Below are 21,623 nucleotides of genomic sequence, written 5' to 3'. Positions count from 1 at the left end.
TATGAGTGCTCCGGTTCAGCAGATGGCGGTAGGTACGTCGTGCCCCGTGTTTAAAGGTCTCCCACTCCTCTCTGAACCTCGAGCTTTGTGCAGCCCCTCCAGCCCATGCTGAGCAGTTAGCAGTAGTATTAGCTTTGGCTAGTTGCGACAAGTTAATCATATCAGAACCAGAGAGGCACCGGAAATGGCAATTTTATCCTTCACAATAAAGTATTAGTTTCGCCTTTTTAAACAAATAAGGCACCTCGCGTGGCCTACAAGGTGGGGCAACAATAATATTCTGTTAATAAGGCTGCACACATGATTATATATACACGCAACTTAACAAATTCAAGTTTCTCGGTACGTTCGCTTTTATTTTGCAGAGCCAAGCCGGAAGTGTTTTGCATCTTTATAACATGATTGCAGGACGCTTGACACTGGGGGAGCTGTTTGCTAACAACAATGAAGAACGCTAGTAATGTGAACCGTGCTATCATATTTTGCTAAGCTTCTACAAGGTACAGTAGCCAGCTATGTGCAGAGACATAAGCGATGTGTTTATCCTTTTTTTGATAGCTAGTTTACAGTCTGTTTGCTGGCTTGGTTAGCAGTGTGTGTGTGTGTGTGAAACAGAGGGAGTGTGGCTAAAGCTAATCTATTAGTTAGCCTCACAGTTGCCTTCGTGTCACTTCCACGTATCTTGTGCACCAAACATGAAGTTTGAAGTTATTTAGGAAACTGAGGCGGTAAACCGAGACGCTGTCTTTAAACACGCGCAGCTGAGGCCATTGAGAAAGTCCAACTATTGTCGAAATGTGGAGGAGGAGGAGGAGGCACATAAACACTTTGTGTGCCTTATGTTAAATTTCACTTCAGTAATGGAGATCATTCTGGTCAAGATAGAATATATTTTCAAAATAAATATGCTTATTTATACTCATTTATCTGTATCACTATCTCTGCACTCTTTAGTTTATGTTCTTTTAATGCTATAGATTAGCTCTTTGTGTTTAGATGGGTCATCCTCATTGTCTGTAGAGAGAGTGATTAGTCAATATGGCCTTTGCACATGTCTGTCATTTGAGTTATTTAGTGATATGTACAGTGTGCATATACTGTGTATCGATACTAGCACTTACCAGTACTCTTTCTGATAGTGCTCGCCATCATTTCCTGCAGAAAATAAAGACATGACGAGGTGTTAAAAGATTCAAAAGTCATTTTATTATTACTTTTTTTTTGTTGCAGAAATAAGTTAAATAGTTAATTTTTTATAGCAGTTTGACCAATAGCTAATTTATATTCCATGATTGACCAGACAAGAACTGGTACCAGTTTAGTACCAGCTCCTGATACCAATCCTTACAACTATTAGCACTGTGGGAACACACGGGAGTTAATCTAATCAAACATATTGGATTAAAAAAAAAAACAGCTAGAGGGTCATGACCAACTTTAGGCTGAGTTGGTCAGGCTGGCCTTGGTTTTCTGGTTTAAGCAGTGTTATCACTAAACTGCAAACAATTTCATAGAGAAATGGATGCAGATATGTGGGCCCAGAGTCCATCATCATGATGCAACAACTGGGAAAATAATGCCAAACTGAGTCGGTGAAGGTAGTTTAAACCTTTACACAAGCTGATGGTTCCATTAATCAACCTTTTATATAGAACACACAAATGAATTATATCTTTAACCATTATGTCCCTTTGCTTTCTTTAGGTTGCAACTTTCCCACCACCACAACTGGATGCAGAGACCACTTGTTTTTTTAGCATACAAGACTGTCTGTGTAGGCCTACAACCTCCTGGAATAATTGTCGGGTGTCAGCAACTCCCTAAACTGTGTAGAGCCTTTTCAGCTGTTCATGTGTTAAATTTTCCCCGACAAATCCATCACTTCTCCTTGGTATCCAATACACACAGACTCCTCCAAGTCGATCCTCCCCAGCTTTCTCTACATCAGCGTTTCTCCAGCCCGCCAGACATGTCAGAACAAAGGTTCATCGTTGAGTACGCCAAACGTGGCACTGCTGGATGTAAGAAATGCAAAGACAAAATCGCAAAGGGCATAGTACGCATAGGCAAGATCGTGCCCAACCCTTTCAGCGAGTCTGCAGGGGAGATGAAAGAGTGGTACCATGTGAAGTGTATATTTGAGAAGCTGGAAAGGGCGAGAGCCACCACGAAGAAGATTGAGGACATCACAGATCTGGAGGGCTGGGAGGAGATGCAGGATGAAGACAAGGAGCTCATTAATAAACATGTTTCAGGTACAAACAGACTCCCATTCAAAATGATGTCACATGTCTCAGCAATATTCAGTCTGCTCACAACTGCTGTGTACGGGCTCTGGCCTTTAGCCTTTCAAAGAAGCACATACAAAGGAAGATTTATTTGTCTGTTAATGTGATCAATACGGATTTTTGGACCTATGAGTACTCAGTAATCATTACTACATTATGCCTTGATGGAATAATAGGGGTTCCCACTCATTTTCAAACATCAAATTCAAAGGACTTTTCAAGTACAAGTCCCACTCACAACAGTTGGAGACTAGCATCAAGGTTAATTCCTGTTACAACACATTTAAGATTGAGAAGCAGACTCACAGATTGTTTCTAATAATAATAATTATAATAATAAAAAAAAAGAAAAACTTTTTCTTTTCTTGCTCAAAATGTATAAATTCAAGGTCTTTCAATGACCTATGTCTATGTTCAAAACCTTTCAGTGCCTTGATTCCCCCCCCCAAACTTAGAAACTGTCTTTTCTTGCAGACCTGATGGCTAAAGTCAATGCAAGTCCAAAGAAGAAGGTGCAGGCCAAGTTGAACACCACCGGCCAGCTAATGGCCCCTCCTGCGGACCCATCTGTCAATGCTCCACGCAAGTTCTCAGGCTTCACTGGTAAGATATGACATCTGAGGTCAAGCGGTTTATTATTTGCCATCCACAAAAGTCAAGGAAGGAGGAAGTAAAAATAATTGAGGCACAGAATATTTTACAGAAGAAGATGGTTTTCTCATTCTGAGACCAAAATGAACATCTTGGTCTCAGAAAGCCTCTGTCTGTTTACTCTTGATTTTTAATGCTCAGAATCTGCAGACTATTAGATCCAGAACGTACGGCCAAATATGTCCGGTTCACATTTTTATTGTCCCGTAAGAGAAAATCTTTTTCGCAGAAGGGCAGCATTAAAACATAAATTCACTGGACATAAACACAATAAAAACCCAGAGAGACAGCTGATGATTAAAGTTCAAACATAATAAAAGTGGTAATGATTGAAGTGATAAAAGCAAGAAAAACAGCAACAATTAAGAACAGAGATAAGATGAAGTGCTAAGCTGTGGGCACCTAATATTTAGAAGCCTGTATCTCTGACCACATACAGATTTCTAACAGGCATCAGTAATAAACTCATATTTATACACTTACATTAGATTAGGCAGGGAATAATGATTTGTATGCAGCCTGAGAAGCTCAACTAGGACAGAAAGTCCCAACAGCTGCAAGCTGTAATGTTACCATGATCATTTTGTAAATGTATTTTTGAAAATGGTTCAGAAAAATTATGAGCCAAAAGTACAAAAGGCTGAAGCGGGATTATCCTCTAAAAGCGGTCAGTAAATTCTGTAACTAACAGATAATCACATAAAATGTTAAAATGAGGATAATCTGACCTTGACTGCTTGTTCCACTGTGAATCCAAGGAGAAGGTACTCGCTTTTTGTCAAATCTGTTTCATTACCTGTACCACTTCACTGTCGTGTCAGCTACAAAGGCCGGCAGCTCCAGCTCCAGCCCGGGGCCGTCCTCCTCACCTGCCAAAGCCAGCCAAGGCAGCACCTTGTCCGCTCAGCTTTGTGACCCCCAGCACAAGGACTGCCTCCTGCGAGAGTTTCGCAAGCTCTGCGCCATGGTGGCAGAAAACAACAGCTACAATGTCAAGACACAGATCATTGAAAAGTTCCTCAGGAAGGGCTCCGGTGGAGGTTGGTGTGTTTTATCACTTCTCTTTTGTTCACTGTGGTCGTGGGGTTGTGACAGAATCAAGGCCAAAGTGTTTGTCCGAAGTGTTTGTTTGAAATCTTCTTTCCTCTTATCCTAGATAAGTTCCATGGAGATCTTTATCTGACGGTAAAGCTGCTCCTGCCAGGCGTCGTAAAAAGTGTCTACAACCTCAACGACAAGCAGATCGTGAAACTCTTCAGTCGCATATTCAGATGCAACCAGGATGACATGGTGCGCGATCTGGAGCAGGTATGTGATCCCTGTTCCCACGCAGGAACTCTTACGCTTTACAAAAGTATACCACAAAAAAGGATATTCTAAGAGTGGAAATAATATTTCTTTGGGGATTTCAGTCTGGATTAATTTTAGTTTGTCTTGACATTATGTCTTGAAAATGATGACAGAGGAGCTAATTACCAGAAATGACACTTGTAAAATTTAGTGTGTGTTGTCTGTTTTTTTTGTAAGGGCGACGTGTCTGAGACGGTGAGGATGTTCTTCGAGGAGAGTAAATCATTCCCAGCGGCTGCCAAGAGCCTCCTGACCATCCAGGAAGTGGATGCCTTCCTGACCCGCCTTGCCCAGCTGACGAAGGAGGATGAGCAGCAGACCGAGCTGGAGAATATTGCCAAAAAGTATGATAGTACATCATTTTCATATTAATTTGATTGGGTTGTAAAACTGCACCGATAAGGTAATTCAGTAAAAAGATAAAGTACTGCAGACCTGCTACATTAAAAACAGTTTGAGGCTCTCGCCTATCTTTTTTTTTTTAAGATAATTTTTTTGGCCCTTTCAAGCATCATTTTCGACAAAGACAGCTGAAGAGCGACAGGAAATGCGGGGAGAGAGAGACAGGGAAAGAGCCACAGGTCAGACTCGAACCCTGGGCTTCCATAGCAAGGACTGAGCCTTCGCACATGGGGCGGCTGCTCCACCAACTGAGCCAAACACCGCCCCAGCTCTTGCCTATCTAACAGCAGCACAAGCATACATTTTATCTTTGCATATGTCCTGGTGTCGTAACTTCTCATCGGTACATGAAACGTGTACTCTAAATCTGCAGCTGAAAATACTCCCCAACAAAATGCAGTTTACTCCTGTTTGACTAACATCTGCTAAAGACTTCACTATCCAGCTGTTTTAGGACATCAGGAAACTTCAGATTTATGATTTGTTTTTAAAAGCTTATGCGATCAGACAGACGGCGTAGAGAAGCCAGGAAGTATTCAGGGATTTTTTGACCATTAAAAACAGAAGAATGCTGCTAGCCTTATCGTGTAAGACGAGAACAGCCAACTACACAATACAACTTAAACTTAAAGTCACTGCGATATTAACTCTTATATATATTCTAATAATAATAATAATAATAATATTCTATGAATACTAATAGTGATATACTAATGTATCAACCCTAGTTAGACTCATAACACAAGTGATCACGTGAAGCTAGGGGTGGCCAAAGCAAAAAATCTTTTTTTTACTCAATTTTGGAAAACTCTGAAGACTGTAGCCAGATTTGAAAAAACATATGAATTATAAAATATAATATTGCAATGAATATTAAAACCTGAGTTTAATTTTGAAGTTGTAAACCGAAGGCAAAATATAACAGAATGATAAAATAACACTTTTATTAGTAACCACCCCAACCCACAACTTTAAAGCAGCAGACGTTTTAATATGAAAATATGCAAAAGTAGACATATTTGTTCATTTCTCGTCACAGTATTTGTTAATAATGCATTTTTTGTTCTCACTTGTTTTGATTGCACTGCTTTTTTTTATTGTTGGTATTTGTCTATTGCAGTTTTCCCTTCTCTTTAGATTGTCTCTCTGCCTCGGGCATTTCTAACACACACACACACACACACACACACACACACACACACACACACACACACACACACACACACACACACACACACACACACACTTTAGACCATCTTCATTTGACATTCTACCCTCCTCAGCAGCAGATGCCACAGTGGGATTATGTTTATTTGTCATAAATTGCAGCTTGCTAGCTGTAATCAGACAGAAGCATAATTTTGTGCTGTACTAAATGACACAGACGGGGCAAAGCGGGACACATGCGTTGAAGTTGTGTTCTTGTCTGTCTCACACATTTTCACTCCTCACACGAGGAGCTGCGATGTTATCACGCTGGCAAAATCTCTCGACAGACAGACATATAAACACCTGCCATAGTGCTGATAACAGGAGGTGTCTCTGGGTGCACGTTTTGCCATGATGAGACACACAAACACTCACAAGGTGAAAAGCTGTCGTGGCTAGAAATACAATCCAGAGGCATCATACATTAGTCCCATTATTATTATTAGTATTAGTATTCGTAGTAGTAATAGTAGTAGTATTTTTACCTTTAATATCCAGAGATTTGTCATTTCTGGGTTAACTATGAATGAATTTTACTCGACAGCATGCTGGGTGTGTCTCACACTGACCTGTTCAACCACAACATCTAATCAGATGGCTTAACATTCCACGTGAGCAAAGAAATGAAACAACAGATTCTGGACCAAAACATTAGCACATGTAAAATTACTGTGTGTAGGTTAGGTATTGTACATGATTGTGTAGTATTGTTTTAGAACCTTTCTGGTTGTAACCGCTTATATTTCTGCTCCATAAGCTACTGTAATACTTCAGTATTTGCTTCACAGTGATAATCTGCATTCTCTTTTCATCACAGGTGCACCGGTAATGACCTGAAATGCATCATTCGACTTATTAAACATGACCTGAAGATGAATTCCGGAGCAAAACACGTGTAAGTGTCTTTGTCTCCTGCCTGGAAGTTATTAAACACTGCGTAACTAGGTTATGTTTTCATACCAAGCTTGAACTCCTCTTTTATTATCGCCTGTTATTGCAGCTTGGATGCTGTGGATCCAAATGCGTACGATGCCTTCAAGGCCTCGCGTAATCTGGGCGACGTGATTGATAGGGTGTTGAGGAATCAGCAGGAGGCGTCTAATGGATCGGGACCCAGGAAACTCCTCACTGTGGAGGCCTCACTCATGACCCCCGTTCAGCCAATGTTGGTGAGTACCAACACATTAATTTCTATTTAGTCTTAAAGTGATTCAATGCAAAGCTGACTTGTTTTAAGGAAGTTACATTCAAAAATTGCCTACAAAATTAAACAATTACCATCCTGATCATCCTGACATCTGACCTTTGTGATTTCATGAATTACTTTAGACACACTTGCACGTACAAAATGTGTCAAATGATTATGTGTCCAGCAGGTAATGGTGTCATTTATTTGTTAATTCATTATATATTATGTATCCAGCAAGAGGCCAATAGTGTAATAATCCATTTTTGCTTCAGGGCAACAAACATGTGGGTTATCTGTGAAAATAGACGGACTAAATTAGAAATAGATTTTCAATGAAAGAAAGTAATTGTTGCTTTAATAACTTTTGTTTTTCAGAAGAACAGAGGTCAGAAATAAGATGTGAAATCCTGGATTGTTGAATCATTTAATGGGATGTTTTTTGTCCTGATGCCAACAGCACCGTTTGACCTCTTTATAAATGTTAGCGCAAAGGCTTGAAGTAGATTTTAATGATGTTGTATTCAAGAAAGAAATCATTCAGTTCAGAATGTCAGCTATTCCTTTTTTTTAATAGATTAAGATGGCCTTAGATTTATTATAAACACCTCCACACCTACATTCAGGGGAAAACGGCAGCTGGACCTCACAGATAACTCTCGACTGTTAGCACGCAACCTTCCCAAATATCTCCTTATAAAAGCAAGTATTAATTCTGCATGATTTAAAATGTGTTTTCATGTGTTAAAAAAAAAGACTATTAAATTGTGCATTACACAGCAGACCTTTAATGACACAGTATGAAAGTAAATTGAAATCCGCTGCATCACTTTTCAGTACATTGCCCACTTGTCCAGCTCCTGTTCAGGCATGACACCGGCTCCGCTCCTCAAAAGAAAATCTGTGAAATCGCTGGTGGTCTGTGACTCAGTGTCCTAAAGCATTATGCACTGTTCATGTGTGACCATTTGATCAAAATTACAGAGCGGGAATGATGCCGTTCACCTGATGACAAGTCAGCGTAGCATCAAAATGATTTAAATCTGTTATTTTATGGTCGAAAGGTTACACAATGTCGCCCTAAGATGGTGAGCTCTGAAAAATGGTTACTGCACTCAGAGCAGCAGGTGAATGTGCCGTCACATTGCCAGTGTAGTCACATTGATTAGTGTGGTGTATATTACCCGCATGCCCTGCTATGATATTGAGAAGGATAAATGAGGTTCTAGGTGAACGTTGACACAAACACGCGTCCACCAGAGAATTGCATTCTTGATGCAACTCTGCTCTGTACCATTCAGGCCTCGTCTCAACTGGAAAAGGTTTCTCTCTCGCTGTCAGTATCACTCTTGCTCTCTCCTTTTAAGTAACGTAATTTCTGTCGGTTATTGTAGTTCTGTGCTCAACTAAGTAACTGCTGAGATCAGGGAACAACAAAGTCAGGTGGGCCAGACGATCAGACAGGTTGTAAACAAGGCAGTAGTTTAGCTAGATTCCAGTATCTAAACCAGCTGGTATGTCAGGAATCATGTTTACAGCAGATAATTTGGCTAATCTCCGGTTTTGTTTGCAACCTGTCTGACAGCTCATGTTTCCTGACCTGTTGGATTTCTGGGTAGTGGAAAATGTTGATCTATATCCAAAAGACCAAGGGGACAATATCTTGTTTTGTCCACTGCCTAAAGATATTCAGTTTGTCATAGACGATAAAAGAGCATTTGGACATTTTTCCTTCTAATATTGCTAACTATTAACAATGAATATATTCATTTAAGATAAGATTAATCAGCTTACTGTTGCCACTGGAACACCTTTTGGACAACATTTTAATAAAAAGTAATAGCATATTCGACATCCTTGCTAGTAGCTTGGTGAATTATTGTTCTTTTTTTTGTGATTTCAGGCAGAGGCGTGTAAATCCGTCGAGTACGCCATGAAGAAATGCCCCAACGGGATGTACTCTGAGATCAAGTACGATGGAGAACGTGTGCAGGTCCACAAGAATGGAGACAGCTTCAGCTACTTCAGCCGCAGCCTCAAGCCGGTGCTGCCACACAAAGTCAGTCTTCCCCGACACACACACACAGACACACGCACTCACACACACACAGCCTGCAAAGCTCTATACCGATTAACGTGACAATGCAACAGAATCTGCTCAGGTTTGCCCCTGCAGGATTAGTAACTAAAAAGGCATTTCCCCCAGCGTGAAATTTAGACATCTCCCATGGTGATTTCCTACCATTTGCTCTCTCAGCATGAGGCCCCGGAGCCTTGAACATGCAGGGATAAATCCACACAGATCCACATCAGATTCATTATCTCGTTCAAACCACCAGAGGTTGCTGCTGTGTACATAATATAAACCTCACAGCAACCTCAAACCACAGTAACATCAGTAAAGAACACGAGGCATTTAGACACAAGGTTAAAAACAAGCGTTTTCTGGCTTTTCTAACAATTCTGCAGGCCTTTCAACGATACAAGTCTTTTTCAAAGCTTCTACCTCAGCTTTACACCTGAGGGACACCACTTATGAGCAGCTTTTCAAAAACCAGCATTCACCAGCATCTTTCCCTCCTAGGACTCTGTATGGGCCCCCTTTTATCCTGGCTGACATGTTGCCCTGGCAATGCTACCCATCAGCCAAATGGCTGGTAATGGACCATCAGCCACTGTAATTAGGCAATTTATGTTAATGCTAGGTTAACATTCTGAGGGGGTGGAATTGGAGTCTAATTACAGTAGTTTCCTAATGTTTTTTTTTTTTTTTTTTTTGTTCTGATGAATGATAACACTGCAGAAAGTAGTATGATGAGTATGATGAAGGTGCGTAGTGGCTACAAGCCTAAATATGAAAGAGCAAATGAGATGTGGCATGAATAAAATATGTTTTAATCTACATCAGGTCGACAGTAATGCTTTAAAACACTCCATCCATACAAATGCACCCAGGTCGTATTCAGAAACCTACAGAGGCGAAGTGTGACAGAGGAGATTTCAAACTAAATGGTGTGATGGTTTTTGGGGCTTAAAAACCATTAATATATTTTAGCAAAACTTCAAGTACACCTAAAAAGTGTAAAGTATGAGGCCTTTTAAGTCTTGCCATAATAATTGCTTCCAGTTTGCTTATTATTTCTCTGCAGCGCTCAGTGCATGTGTCCATGTCGATGTTTCAGGTTGCCCATTTCAAGGACTACATTCCTCAGGCTTTTCCCGGAGGTCACAGTATGATATTGGATGCTGAAGTCCTCCTAATTGACACAAACACAAGTAAACCCCTGCCCTTTGGGACCCTGGGTGTCCACAAGGTGGGAGCCAAATTGCACCTTTATTTGTTTATTTATTTATCTATCTATCTATCACATAGCTTCTGTGCTTGTGTTGTTTGTTTTTCACCGGTCATTGTTGCCATAATTTCACTCTTTCCTCTCCCCTCAGAAAGCAGCTTTTCAGGATGCCAACGTGTGCCTTTTTGTTTTCGACTGTATCTTCTTCAATGGCGTGAGCCTCATGGAGAGGTAACGTGTTTTCATTCCATTTGTTGTCTAAAGTGTCTTTACCTCCAAATGTGTCAAGAATAATGATGAGAATGAAGATTGTGTTTTGGCCTCAGTGTTGGTTTTATGTAGAGATCCCATTTCCTCAGTTGACCTCATGGGTTTGGCAGCTTTACTTTAGATTTTCTTTCCTTTCAGTACTAGTTTGAGTATATCTAGTAGCATGTTTTAAAGCCTTACTGAAAGATATTGAAAGATTCTTGTAAAAAAAATTTTTTTTAAATCCTACATTTTTAACTCCACCTGCAGTTATTTTCCAGAAAAGAGGATGTTTTCACATGGTGTATATATTTATCTACTGCTGTCATGTTCTCCAGGCCTCTGTGTGAACGCAGGAAGTTCATGCATGACAACATGGTTGAAGTCCCCAACAGGATCCTGTTCTCAGAGATGAAGCACGTCACTGTGAGTAAAACTCTGAATTGGTGTTTTTGCTCCGTGTGTGTACATCTGCGATAGCTCATGCTAATCGAATGTGTGTGTGTGTGTGTTTGTGTGTGTCAGAGGGCAGCAGATCTGGCTGATATGATAACTCGTGTCATCAGAGAGGGACTTGAAGGCCTGGTGCTTAAAGACGTAAGGGTAAGTTGCCTTTTCTCTTCGAATGGGCACAAACTGAAGGGGAATATGTATGTCCATGTATGTGGAAACATGTTGAGTCACCTCTGTATGTCTCTGCGTCTCAGGGCGGCTACGAACCGGGAAAGCGTCACTGGCTGAAGGTGAAGAAGGACTACCTGAACGAAGGGGCGATGGCAGACACAGCTGACCTCGTGGTTCTTGGGGCCTTTTATGGAAAAGGCTCAAACGGTGTGTAAAGCCAACAACCATCCACTACAGTTCAATCATTTCCTCAGTGCACTTGCAGGAGTCTTCTTCACCTTTTGATGCTCTCATATGCTCTGACAGTTTTAGTACCATTTTATATGCTTAGCCCACTTCCTGTAAGATGAGGAGTGTGACTCAGGGGGGGCCTCAAATTAGCTTACTAAGACAGTTTTACAATTACTCTAATTTTTTATTAATGCTATGAAAATTCTTCTAATGACCAGGGGGACCATTTTACACAATGTCTGAGCATTACTCACACTTAATAAAAACTTTGATAAGTATATGAATAAATAATACAATAGGATTTGGCACAAGAAAGTCTGTGCACGTATATATAAATGGGTTAAAATATAATCTAAAGATTGCGCATGGACTTGACTCAGACAGATGGTGAATTTAAAACAATACTGCTCTATTACATTATGAATACAAAAGCCCAGAATCCAGCATGTTAGCATTTCATTTGAAAAACAGAGGAGCAAATGTGCATAAGGAGAGCATGTCATTTGGTAAAGCATAAAAGCAGACAAGTCACTGAAGAGGCCGCGTAATGAGCACATAACACAATGGAGGCATAACAAATGCAAAAAAAAAAAGACACAAGGTAGAAATCTAAAACGCGTGGCTAATGAAGACAGCTCATGCAGTGTGAAGACGAGCTAATCGAGCAGAAACAACTTTTCATCACGTACTGTGGGACAAAAGTGGGAAGTCAAAAACAACTGGAACAACTAAAGTGGATATGAAGGGTCTAGTTTTCAGAAGTTAAGTAAAATAATACAGTGTCTGCGTGTTCTTTCGAAGCCTGCGGTGGGATTTATTCAGAGTATCCACAGGCAGCACGTTCCTAAATGTGTGTTCTTTTACCCACCAGGGGGCATCATGTCCAGTTTTCTAATGGGCTGTTATGACCCAGACTCCAAGAAATGGTGCACAGTCACCAAGTGCTCCGGAGGCTACGATGACGCCACCTTGGCCAGGCTCCAAAAAGAGCTGGATGTGATCAAAATCAGCAAGGTCAGAGAGAGGATCCACTTAGAAGGCCTGCCTGGAATATTGAACTGATGTAATAAAATTGAAAAATAATCATTTTTATCTGTGGGTGTCTTTTTTTTATTTTTGTGCAGGAGCCAAGCAAAATCCCAGGCTGGTTGAAAATCATCAAGAACTATTATCCAGATTTCATTATTCGCAATCCTGAGGTGAGATCACACCGTTCAGCACGTTTGTATTTCATGCACGTCCGTGTTGTATATCAGTACTGCAGACCTTTTACAAGAAGCAGTGAGTTATAAGCATCTTTTGCATGTTTTCTGCAGGAACTGTCAGTTTTCAATAACCCTGTCTGGCTTTTAAGTCTGAATATAGATTTTAGCAATGAAATCCTCAAACTTCTCAAATTAAACTGTCATATTCATGGCTTTTTTCACCTTCTGAACAGAAGTTAGATTTTTTTTTTTTCTTTAAATGGAGAAACAGCCGTCTTCCAACTTCCCGTGTCATTTATGTTTCACCTGATCCTGCTGTTGTGTTCCCTATGCTGCAGGAAGCACCTGTCTGGGAGATCACAGGCGCTGAGTTTTCCAAATCAGAAATGCACACGGCTGATGGCATCTCCATCCGCTTTCCCCGCATGACACGCATCCGTGATGACAAGGACTGGAAGACTGCCACCAACTTGCACCAGCTTAAAGTAGGATATCAGCATTTTTAAGCACATTAACTATAATATGATATTGCATTTTAGAGCAGAAGCGACTTGACTTAACTGACACCTAACCTTTAAGATAGCAATCACAGAAGATGCCTTAGAAATCAGTGACTTGGGATAACTTTGGCCTTACTTGTGTATTCCATGAGAATGTACTGTATGTGGAAGGTAGTTTATTAAACCTACTGTTGATCAAAGCACCCATGGGAAGCATAAGTTAAGCGTGATTTAAATTACGAGGACCAAATTTACTGTCAGTTATCCCATAAACACTGACGAATGAGCTGAGGCAGTTAACATGCCTGCGTTAAATTATTCGAATCCAACGCGGGTCTTCAATCTCTCGCCACACACAACATTACATCTCTTGGCCGAAGCCCATGTTGTCATTTCGCCTCTCTGTTTTAGGAGCTGTTTCGCATATCAAAGGAGAACAGCGACTTTAAAGTGACAGCTGGACCTTCCGACGAGAAGGGCTCGTCAGGAGGGGACAGCGGAGGGAACTCCCCGTCGCCCTCGTCCCGTGGAAGCGCTCCACCCAAGAAGACCAGTAAGTACACAACATAAGCAAGGAGGCTGAAAGTGGGTGGCACCAGAGTAACTTTTTTTTTTTGCATTGTATAAAGCGTATGGAACAGTTTATTATTTTTGAAATATGGAGTCATGATGCCTTGGCAAGCACATTTTTTTCATGCACCCACAGCAATGTCAAAATGTCCTGACCGTTTAAATATCTTTTTAAAAGCCCGTTTCAGGCAAAGATTAGATTGCAGTAAGGGCACAGTGTGACAGAAATGTGAGGCATTTATTTTAGTGGAATATGGTTCATATTGCAACTTTATTTTGGCCAGTAAGGCAGAAAGTAGTGTTGTACCAATACCACTGTTGAAAATGCCTGGATACTACCTCAAATGCAGGATCGGGTGTCTGCAAATATGCATATCAGTGCACCGATCTGAAACCGCATCATTTATTAGCCAGGAAATTGTCTAAGAAACAACAAAGGCAGTGCATACCAGCCAATTAGAGGCAGAGTCAGGCAGGCAGGAGTGTGCTGCACTGCCACCGAGCATCGACAACAAAGGTTTATGTTTCGGAAACGGTATCAAGTAGGAAACCTCTCTAGCAGATAGAGTTGTGTTGCTTGACTCGCAGGCAAAATGCGAGACCCCAGTATGATGTCAACCGAGTGCTGCAAATGCAACTTCATTTGAAATATTATCAATAACATGCGCTCACTTCACAGACAGCAGAAGCACACCCAAACCAAAGGTGGTGAAATCGGAGCCTCGCAGTCCAGGCCCAGAAGCACCCAGTGCCAAGAAGGTATCGTGTTTAATGCAGCAGACAGTATGTTCACGTGACAGGTGTTCACGTGAATCATTACAGTAATCCTGACAAGACCATTTGAGTGTGAACTGACTGTCTGTTTCCTGTCAGGTGAAAAATGTTCACAGCAACGGACAAAGCAAAGCAAAGGCAACCTCTCAACTGCTGGAGCCAAGGAACGACAAGGTTGGTCAACGTTGCGTCTCTCTTTGTTTAATTGTGCTCACACAAGAGAACTGATACGGTCTGTATTACAAATACATGCTCCCACATGTTCAATGTTCAAGTTAGGAAATGAAACAATGTTTTATTACCTGCAGAAATGATGTACAAATATTAAAAATCTGACAACATGGAGTTTATTATTGCAGCTCTGATCTTTTGAAACATTTTTTCATCCCATTGGAACAATTTTTAGTGAGAGCGAGGAGAAGTAGTTCAGCTAGCTAGTTCATACAACTTCAGAAATGTTAATAACTGTCAGATTATTAGGAATGAGTCCTAAAACCTGGAAATTAGTTGTTTTTTTTTTGCACTTCCCTCATCTCAAAATCAGTGTTTCGATTCTTTAAACGAGATTATGATTACATGCCTGAAATAAGGTCTGTTAAAGCTGAAGAGATTTTCAAATTTTGTTCTACAACATAAAATATCAGTAAATACCTCAACTTGTGATTTCAGAAGCTCTTAAAAAGAAAAAGGGGGCTAACACATGGCTAAACAAGACTACAGAGGTTGTCAGGAGTGGTGGCAATGTTGAAGTCATGTGACCAGTGTTGACAGTTTGTTTACTTAGCTTATTTTCTGCGATAATCCAAACACGTCAATGCGTAGGCTGGCCTGCAAAGATAAATCATCCCAGCAGCACTCTATTTAAATACTTTTACAATACTTTGGATTCTGGTGACACAAAATTAGTATATTACATGTCACTAAATTATCAATTAGAAAAATTAAAGTTACTAGAATAACAAGTTGTAGCCAAGTAATGCCATATCATATAGCGAGCTGTAATTTTATATTTCACCTGTTCTCATCATGTAGTGGTAACTGCAAAATTGAATCAAATGGACAAGCGAGCATGATTTCCTCCTGTAATGTTGCAGCTTTAACAGTCTTTGTATTGAAAACACATTGGGTGTTTCCTCTGCTGACCATCTGTATCCCTGCTGTAGACGCTGCTGGACATCTTCAGTGGGGTGAAGCTTTTCCTGCCGGACTCTGTACAGGACTATGACAAACTGAGGCGCTACTTTGTGGCGTACGACGGAGACCTCGTAGCGGACTATGACACCGCCTCAGCCACACATACGCTGGCTGAACCTGAAGAGGACGGCCAAGCCCAGAAAGTCTCACCCAGCTGGATCTGGGAGTGTATCCGCAAGAGGCGTGTCGTACCTCCCTGTTAACAATAAAAAGACAAACACATTTTATACACTGCGCTAACTGGTCAGTAAACTACTGCACATCAGTGTAACTTAACTCTAAATCCATGTTGAACAAAATGAACGTGGTTGATCGTCGTTTGGGGAGATTACTGTGCCCACCAGACACTGTGTCCATTACACAATGCTTTCACATGCTTTGGTAAGATTATGAATACTGTGGATGGATATTGCTAATTTACTGATGACCATTTTGATGAAATGACGTCTGTTTGAACAAATGTTAGTGTACCGTAGATGAGTTTTTGTAAGAAAAGTTGTTGAAGCAGCTATACATGAGTACTGTAAATCATGAAATACATTTTTACACAGAGATCATGTCAGACCTGAAAATGAAGATGCATTTTTTTTTTTTTTATCCGCACGGTACATAATTTTTACTGCTTGAGTGAAACATTTTCCGAGGTATTAAATCCTCCAGCTCATGAACGGAGAACAACCAAATCTGTCTGCCATTGGGAATAAACAAAAGACTGTCTCACTAACATCGTGCTCTTTATTTGCAACAAATTGTGCTTGAACGTTGCAGCTCCTTGCAGAAGATGTGGAGATATTACAGATCTGATGACACGCTGCTCTGGAATTTACCAAGATTATGTTAGAAGAATTAGTAGTTTTGCGGTTTTTAGGAGGTTTTTACTGCAGCCTCCTGCATTTGAATAGCTTTTGAGTACAATTCAGATTGGGATACTGTGGTTTAATTAAATATTTCTATGTACTGAAGCTCTGAGGAGGCACATGCGTATAAGCCTGCACTGCTTCCCCTGAAAGGCGGATACAAAGAGGAAGGAGTCCTATATTCCTCCCTCTTCTCAGTAGGTAGACAAAAGGAGCAGATTATAGACCTAATTTAACTCCTATGCCAAGGAATACCCAATGAAACGTTAATGCTGCTGCGCAGGACTAAAAGAACATCTCAGAAGAGTTTACTGCCAGTGTTGTGTTCTGAAATGGGTCAATTTTGAAGATTTATAGATGACTCTAATGAAATTAAAAGAGCTAATGCACTGATTGGAGTAAAGTTTAGTAATCGTTTATATATTTGCATAGTTCTGTGGGGTGGAAAAAAAAGGAACTTTAACTTCAAAGACACTTTCCTTTTGCACTTGGTCCAGAAACATTCATGTACCTTTGATCAGACATTTAGGCGGAGGATTACTGTTTGCTCTCGTCAGGAGTCAGTCTCATCCAGTTTTCTCTTTCCTGAGGATCCTTCTTTAGAGCGACTCCACCACTGCAAGTCGAACACTTCTTTGATGTGACAAGGCTAAGAAGTGGAGCAGACGACAGTGTTGATTTAGTCACTAAATTAAAAAACAACAACTCAGCTTCAGTATAAAACATTCATTTTGGCTGTTCATTCTGAATGTGCTTTGTCTTTGTTTTATCTGACGGACCTCTTTTATAACCCCAGAGCAGGAAATGTATAATTAATGTCTTTGCAGACTGTTATTCTCGAGGAGGAAAAACTAACTGTAGAAGTTTTCAGCAATAACGGTAATCTCATCCTGTTGTCAATACCAACTAAGTCCACTAATGTGTTTGTTTTACGTCAAAGCCTTTCCTGTCTGCTCTGCTGCAGAATTCACAGACACTTATTTTCAAAAAGCACTAAAACATCTCAGACAGACAGTCTGCTGCTTTGACTGATTTAAAGGACTGTAATTTTTGAAGGCCACTGCAGATATACAATGTTATATTTTAGAAGCTACACTTAGAGCTGATTGCACATTGCCTAAATATGGAAGTGGGATTTGAATTACAATAATCCATGAATCACATAATAAACTATAATAATACAGGAAATTATTGTTCCTTTAGTAAAGGCAAGTCCTTATTGAACAAATCACACACACACACACACACACACACACACACACACACACACACACACACACACACACACACACACACACACACAGTACAGTTTGATCTTTTCCACAGTTCCAGGCAGACTGGTTTCCGTTTCTTTCTGCCTTCATATCAGTGCAACATTATGTGGTAATCAGTGTTGGGTCAGATCACATTGAAAATTTTTAGTCAGTGGATAAATTACATGCCAATATTTGTAATTAGTGACCTGCTCCATTGGTTTCTAAACAAACTAAAACTTGTAATCTAATCTGTAATATTTGGAGTACTTAGAAATAAAATGGACACGGCCACGTAACGTTACGCAATGTTACGTGACGCTACAACAACATAATGTAACACAGCATAACATGACGTAATATAACACAACAAAAATCGTAATCCTTGACAACATTTTGTTTTTTTTGTTGTTAACTGTTTACATTATCCTAATTACATGTACGAGTTACTACCTAACCCTGATAATTCAAGTCTGCACTACAGTTTAAAAAGGTACTAATAGTGGATTTTTACTGTATGAAATAAATGGAAACCAATGGATGTATTAAATAATAAATGTTCAAAACACTTAGCTGTCATGTAAAGGATATGTAGTTTGTTGTAAAATTTGTTTTCGCAATACCCTTGCTCTATTAAGACAGTAGTAGACCGACTGCAGTGGGTTTACTAAACTTTTATAGTAACTTTGTTAATTAATTCACTAATTTATTGAAAATGTGGATGACGAAGCAGCCAGTAACAAAGAAATATCAACTTCTCTAACAAGAAAACCTACCGAAGGATTTTAAAGTTTCATAGTGGTCGAGTTCAGCTCAGCTTAAGTGTTAACGCATGGTTTTGCATTTTGTCACGTCTCGTTGATGGACAAGTGGTCGTACATGACGCTAGAACTGCTTTTGGGTAAAACAGCTGAGTGTCCTGGATCCAACTCAGCACAAAGAGACTGTTGTCTGTCGCAGCCTGTCTTTGTGAATTAGAATGATAAGACTGGCAAACTTTTCCCAAAAATATCTTGTTAAAAGGCGCTTTTGAGCAAAAAGTAAATAAATTAAGAGCAACTTCAAAGTTTCCATTTTAACAAGGCGTTTTGACGTTTGCCTCTCAATGAAACCACTTTGACAGAATCAATACTGAGCCACAATAAGGTGCAAGTCAACTCTGCACGTAGTACCTGTCTGGAAGACTTGATCAGCGTTGCAGAGCGCAGAGTGGACTGGCTGACTAACGCCTTCTCTACTTGCTCCAGAAGGACCCTGGTTCTGGGAATGTGACTCCACGACACGCCGAGGCCCGGCTGCACCTCCCCGCTGCCACTTCTTGTAACATGGTTTGTAACCTGCAGGACCAGACATCCTTAGATTTACATTTTTTTTCCCACTTTAAATAACTTGATGATTTGAGGTGAAAGCTAATTATCTTTGGTGCATGCTTTTCTAACATGATTAGATCATATTTTACATAATTATAAACTCCAGTCATTTCACAAAGGCTAAACAAATGCTTGTTGTTCATTTCGGGTCTCAACGTTCAGAGCATTTAGCATTCAGAGTAGCACACGTCAAGGACGGTGTCATCCTTACCAATGCAGCTACATTGAAGTCCTTTGCCATCGTCTTAAGGGTTCCTGCCACTTGTATCATCAAGGACATGCCTGAAGGCACAGCAAGTTTTAGAGAGCTTTGTTCGTGTACAGAATACTCTCAGCTGTCTTTCAGTGGTACTTTCTAAGGAATAAAAAAGTAGTAACTCCGGTGACAGACGTTATTGTGATAGTTACAGTCTTCAATATTCTTATGGTTGACTCATTTTGTTTACGCTGGCAGCAGAGCTCAAGGGATGCCAATGTTGTTCAGTCCATGACTGAAAATATTAGATGGGTTGTTGTAAAATTTAGTACACACGTTCATGGTCGCCACAAGATGAATTTTAACTTTGGCAATCCCTTCAAATCCCTAAAATCCCATGTTCTCCAACAGACTTTACTGTGACGTTGGGAAGCTACACGAATACAACATTTCCTGACAAACAGTTGTTGTTCTTTCACATGACACATTTCTGTACTTGTGGTTTTGTGCTTGTTGGGGGAAAAAAAGTGATTTGGCGCAACACTAGCAACAAGTGAATCAGAACAAACACCAGTGAGGTCATTCGCTCATGTTGCCGACGCTGTTTGTCATGTCTGATCAAACCGCACAGCCCTGATAAGGCAGACAGGCAACAACTGTCAATAAATAATAGTCCTCCATTCTAAATTTTAAGTCTCAGCTGTACTTTGTGTTTAGTTAACAAATATTACCATGCTATTATGCTAAACTGGGGTGTTCAACCATGTTGAACATTGCTTTCTAAGTGCTAAACGTCAACTATGCATTGTCATTGTGAGGATGTTAACATGCTGGTGTTAGCATTTTGCTCAAAGCACCCATCACTAGACATGTTAACGTGGCTTTGGACTCAATTCCATACCACTTAAATTGTTTATAGTATATACTAATCTTTGTAGTGTTTTGCAGTTGGTATATAAGAAACCAATGTAATTTACCACTTTATGCTAAAAGGAAAACGTGCACTGTGCAAAGGTAATTAAATTACAGTTTTACAATACTGCTGCCACTTAACCTGAGAGCAAAAAGGTTTTCCATTGAATTGTGGGAGTCTGGTCAAAAATCAAGAATGTATTCATATGCATATTGTCTGTTTTGAGTACTGTACACTTAATCATATGGATTTGGTACACAGCTGTCTTTTTAGCATGCTCAGTAGCTACCGCCATCTGTAACCTCAGCATGATTCGGCCACATAGTGTTCCGCACTCAGGGTTGCATCTTCAAGGTATTTTTGTGATCCCAGGTATCCACTGCTCCGAATGATAAAATTGTGTGCCCAGGCTAGCAGGAAACATTTACATTCAAGGCTTTCACAGACTGTGCTGGTCACTGCCCTAGCCTGCCATAACAATTTAGGCGAGCACAGTATGTGGAAAGGTTGGATTTGAATGTTGGCTTCACCCCAGGTAAATATTTTATCATTGTAACTCACTGGTGTATATCAGGAGTTCTGACTTCTCTGCAGTTTTGCAGAGGAAAGGTTTTGTGACTGAATCGCAGAGCACTGAGGTCAAATATGGGTCTAAACTTCAGTAGCCAAATACGCAGAAAAAGATTCTCATTTTTCAGAAAACTTTCTGACATTACTAATTTATTTATGTTGCAACTTCTTCATGATCACAAATGAATCTGCTGAACATAGCTAATACTCTTGGTCTTTAACCTCTTCATCTCACTGGGGGTGCAGACCTCCTCAGCAGACTCTTTCAGAGGCCGTAGCAGGTTTTAAAGGTAGAATGAAGATACTGGTATCATATAAAATAATTTGAGTAATTTCTAGAACACTTACACATCACCCAATTGTTACAATCTCCAAATGTCAAATTCTTTTGATATAAACATGAACATTCAATTTTCAAGTGAAAAAAAAGGATAATGTTGCACTGAACCTGTAAAAAATGGTATCAACCTAAAAAATTGCTGCTACAACAGAGACATAAAGGTGCATGGGAATGGTCGACACATGATTCAGTCATATTGGTCCAAGCCCTTGTGCACTATAAATTTGAATAAGAGCATAATCAAAACACAATGTTATTACACAATTACAGATTTATTTAAATCTGATACATCTCTTGATTGCATCTCAAATGTATCTTCAGGTCCCCAGCTTTTAGATGACGTATATCACTTATTTGTGGCATATACTGTTGAGCTGATATCCCCCCACCCAAGAGCC

At 40.1% G+C, this 21,623-nt stretch overlaps 2 protein-coding genes across 4 annotated transcripts in view; one reads left to right on the top strand and one right to left on the bottom strand.

Annotated features, from left to right (window-relative positions):
* The first annotated feature begins 73 nt into the window (after window positions 1–73).
* Window positions 74–16,450, top strand: lig3 (ligase III, DNA, ATP-dependent). 2 transcript variants are annotated; one of them, XM_027277638.1, is made up of 21 exons: window positions 74–261; window positions 1,705–2,255; window positions 2,763–2,891; window positions 3,761–3,979; window positions 4,096–4,247; window positions 4,467–4,633; window positions 6,718–6,795; window positions 6,901–7,069; window positions 8,990–9,145; window positions 10,269–10,400; window positions 10,531–10,610; window positions 10,967–11,054; window positions 11,154–11,231; window positions 11,336–11,459; window positions 12,355–12,497; window positions 12,608–12,682; window positions 13,027–13,173; window positions 13,600–13,741; window positions 14,438–14,517; window positions 14,632–14,706; window positions 15,696–16,450. In XM_027277638.1, the coding sequence occupies exons 2-21, from the start codon at window positions 1,733–1,735 to the stop codon at window positions 15,927–15,929; spliced, it is 2,991 nt and encodes a 996-aa protein (XP_027133439.1). In that variant the 5' UTR covers window positions 74–261; window positions 1,705–1,732; the 3' UTR covers window positions 15,930–16,450. The 2 variants fall into 2 exon arrangements, with proteins under 2 accessions (XP_027133439.1, XP_019108398.2); XM_019252853.2 differs by lacking the exon at window positions 74–261 and adding an exon at window positions 371–500.
* rad51d (RAD51 paralog D) overlaps window positions 15,785–21,623 on the bottom strand; it is an 18,203-nt gene continuing 12,364 nt past the window's right edge. For both annotated transcript variants that reach the window (XM_019260229.2, XM_019260230.2), the window contains 4 exons: window positions 19,418–19,488; window positions 19,009–19,173; window positions 17,095–17,232; window positions 15,785–15,922 (listed from right to left, as the gene is read on the bottom strand). In XM_019260229.2, coding sequence (XP_019115774.2) covers window positions 17,137–17,232; window positions 19,009–19,173; window positions 19,418–19,488 — 332 coding nt within the window. In that variant the 3' untranslated portion in view covers window positions 15,785–15,922; window positions 17,095–17,136. The remainder of the gene's footprint in view (window positions 15,923–17,094; window positions 17,233–19,008; window positions 19,174–19,417; window positions 19,489–21,623) is intronic.

Source organism: Larimichthys crocea, chromosome III (genome assembly GCF_000972845.2).
Source record: "Larimichthys crocea isolate SSNF chromosome III, L_crocea_2.0, whole genome shotgun sequence".
Lineage (NCBI taxonomy): Eukaryota > Metazoa > Chordata > Actinopteri > Sciaenidae > Larimichthys > Larimichthys crocea.
This window is presented reverse-complemented; position numbering and strand designations above follow the sequence as displayed.

Coding starts and splice junctions, on each gene's coding strand:
- lig3 (XM_027277638.1), top strand. CDS start 1,733: ATGCAGAGACCACTTGTTTTTTTAGCATACAAGACTGTCTGTGTAGGC. Junction 10,401..10,530: donor GGACCCTGGGTGTCCACAAG/GTGGGAGCCAAA, acceptor CTCTCCCCTCAG/AAAGCAGCTTTTCAGGATGC. Junction 14,707..15,695: donor TGGAGCCAAGGAACGACAAG/GTTGGTCAACGT, acceptor TCCCTGCTGTAG/ACGCTGCTGGACATCTTCAG.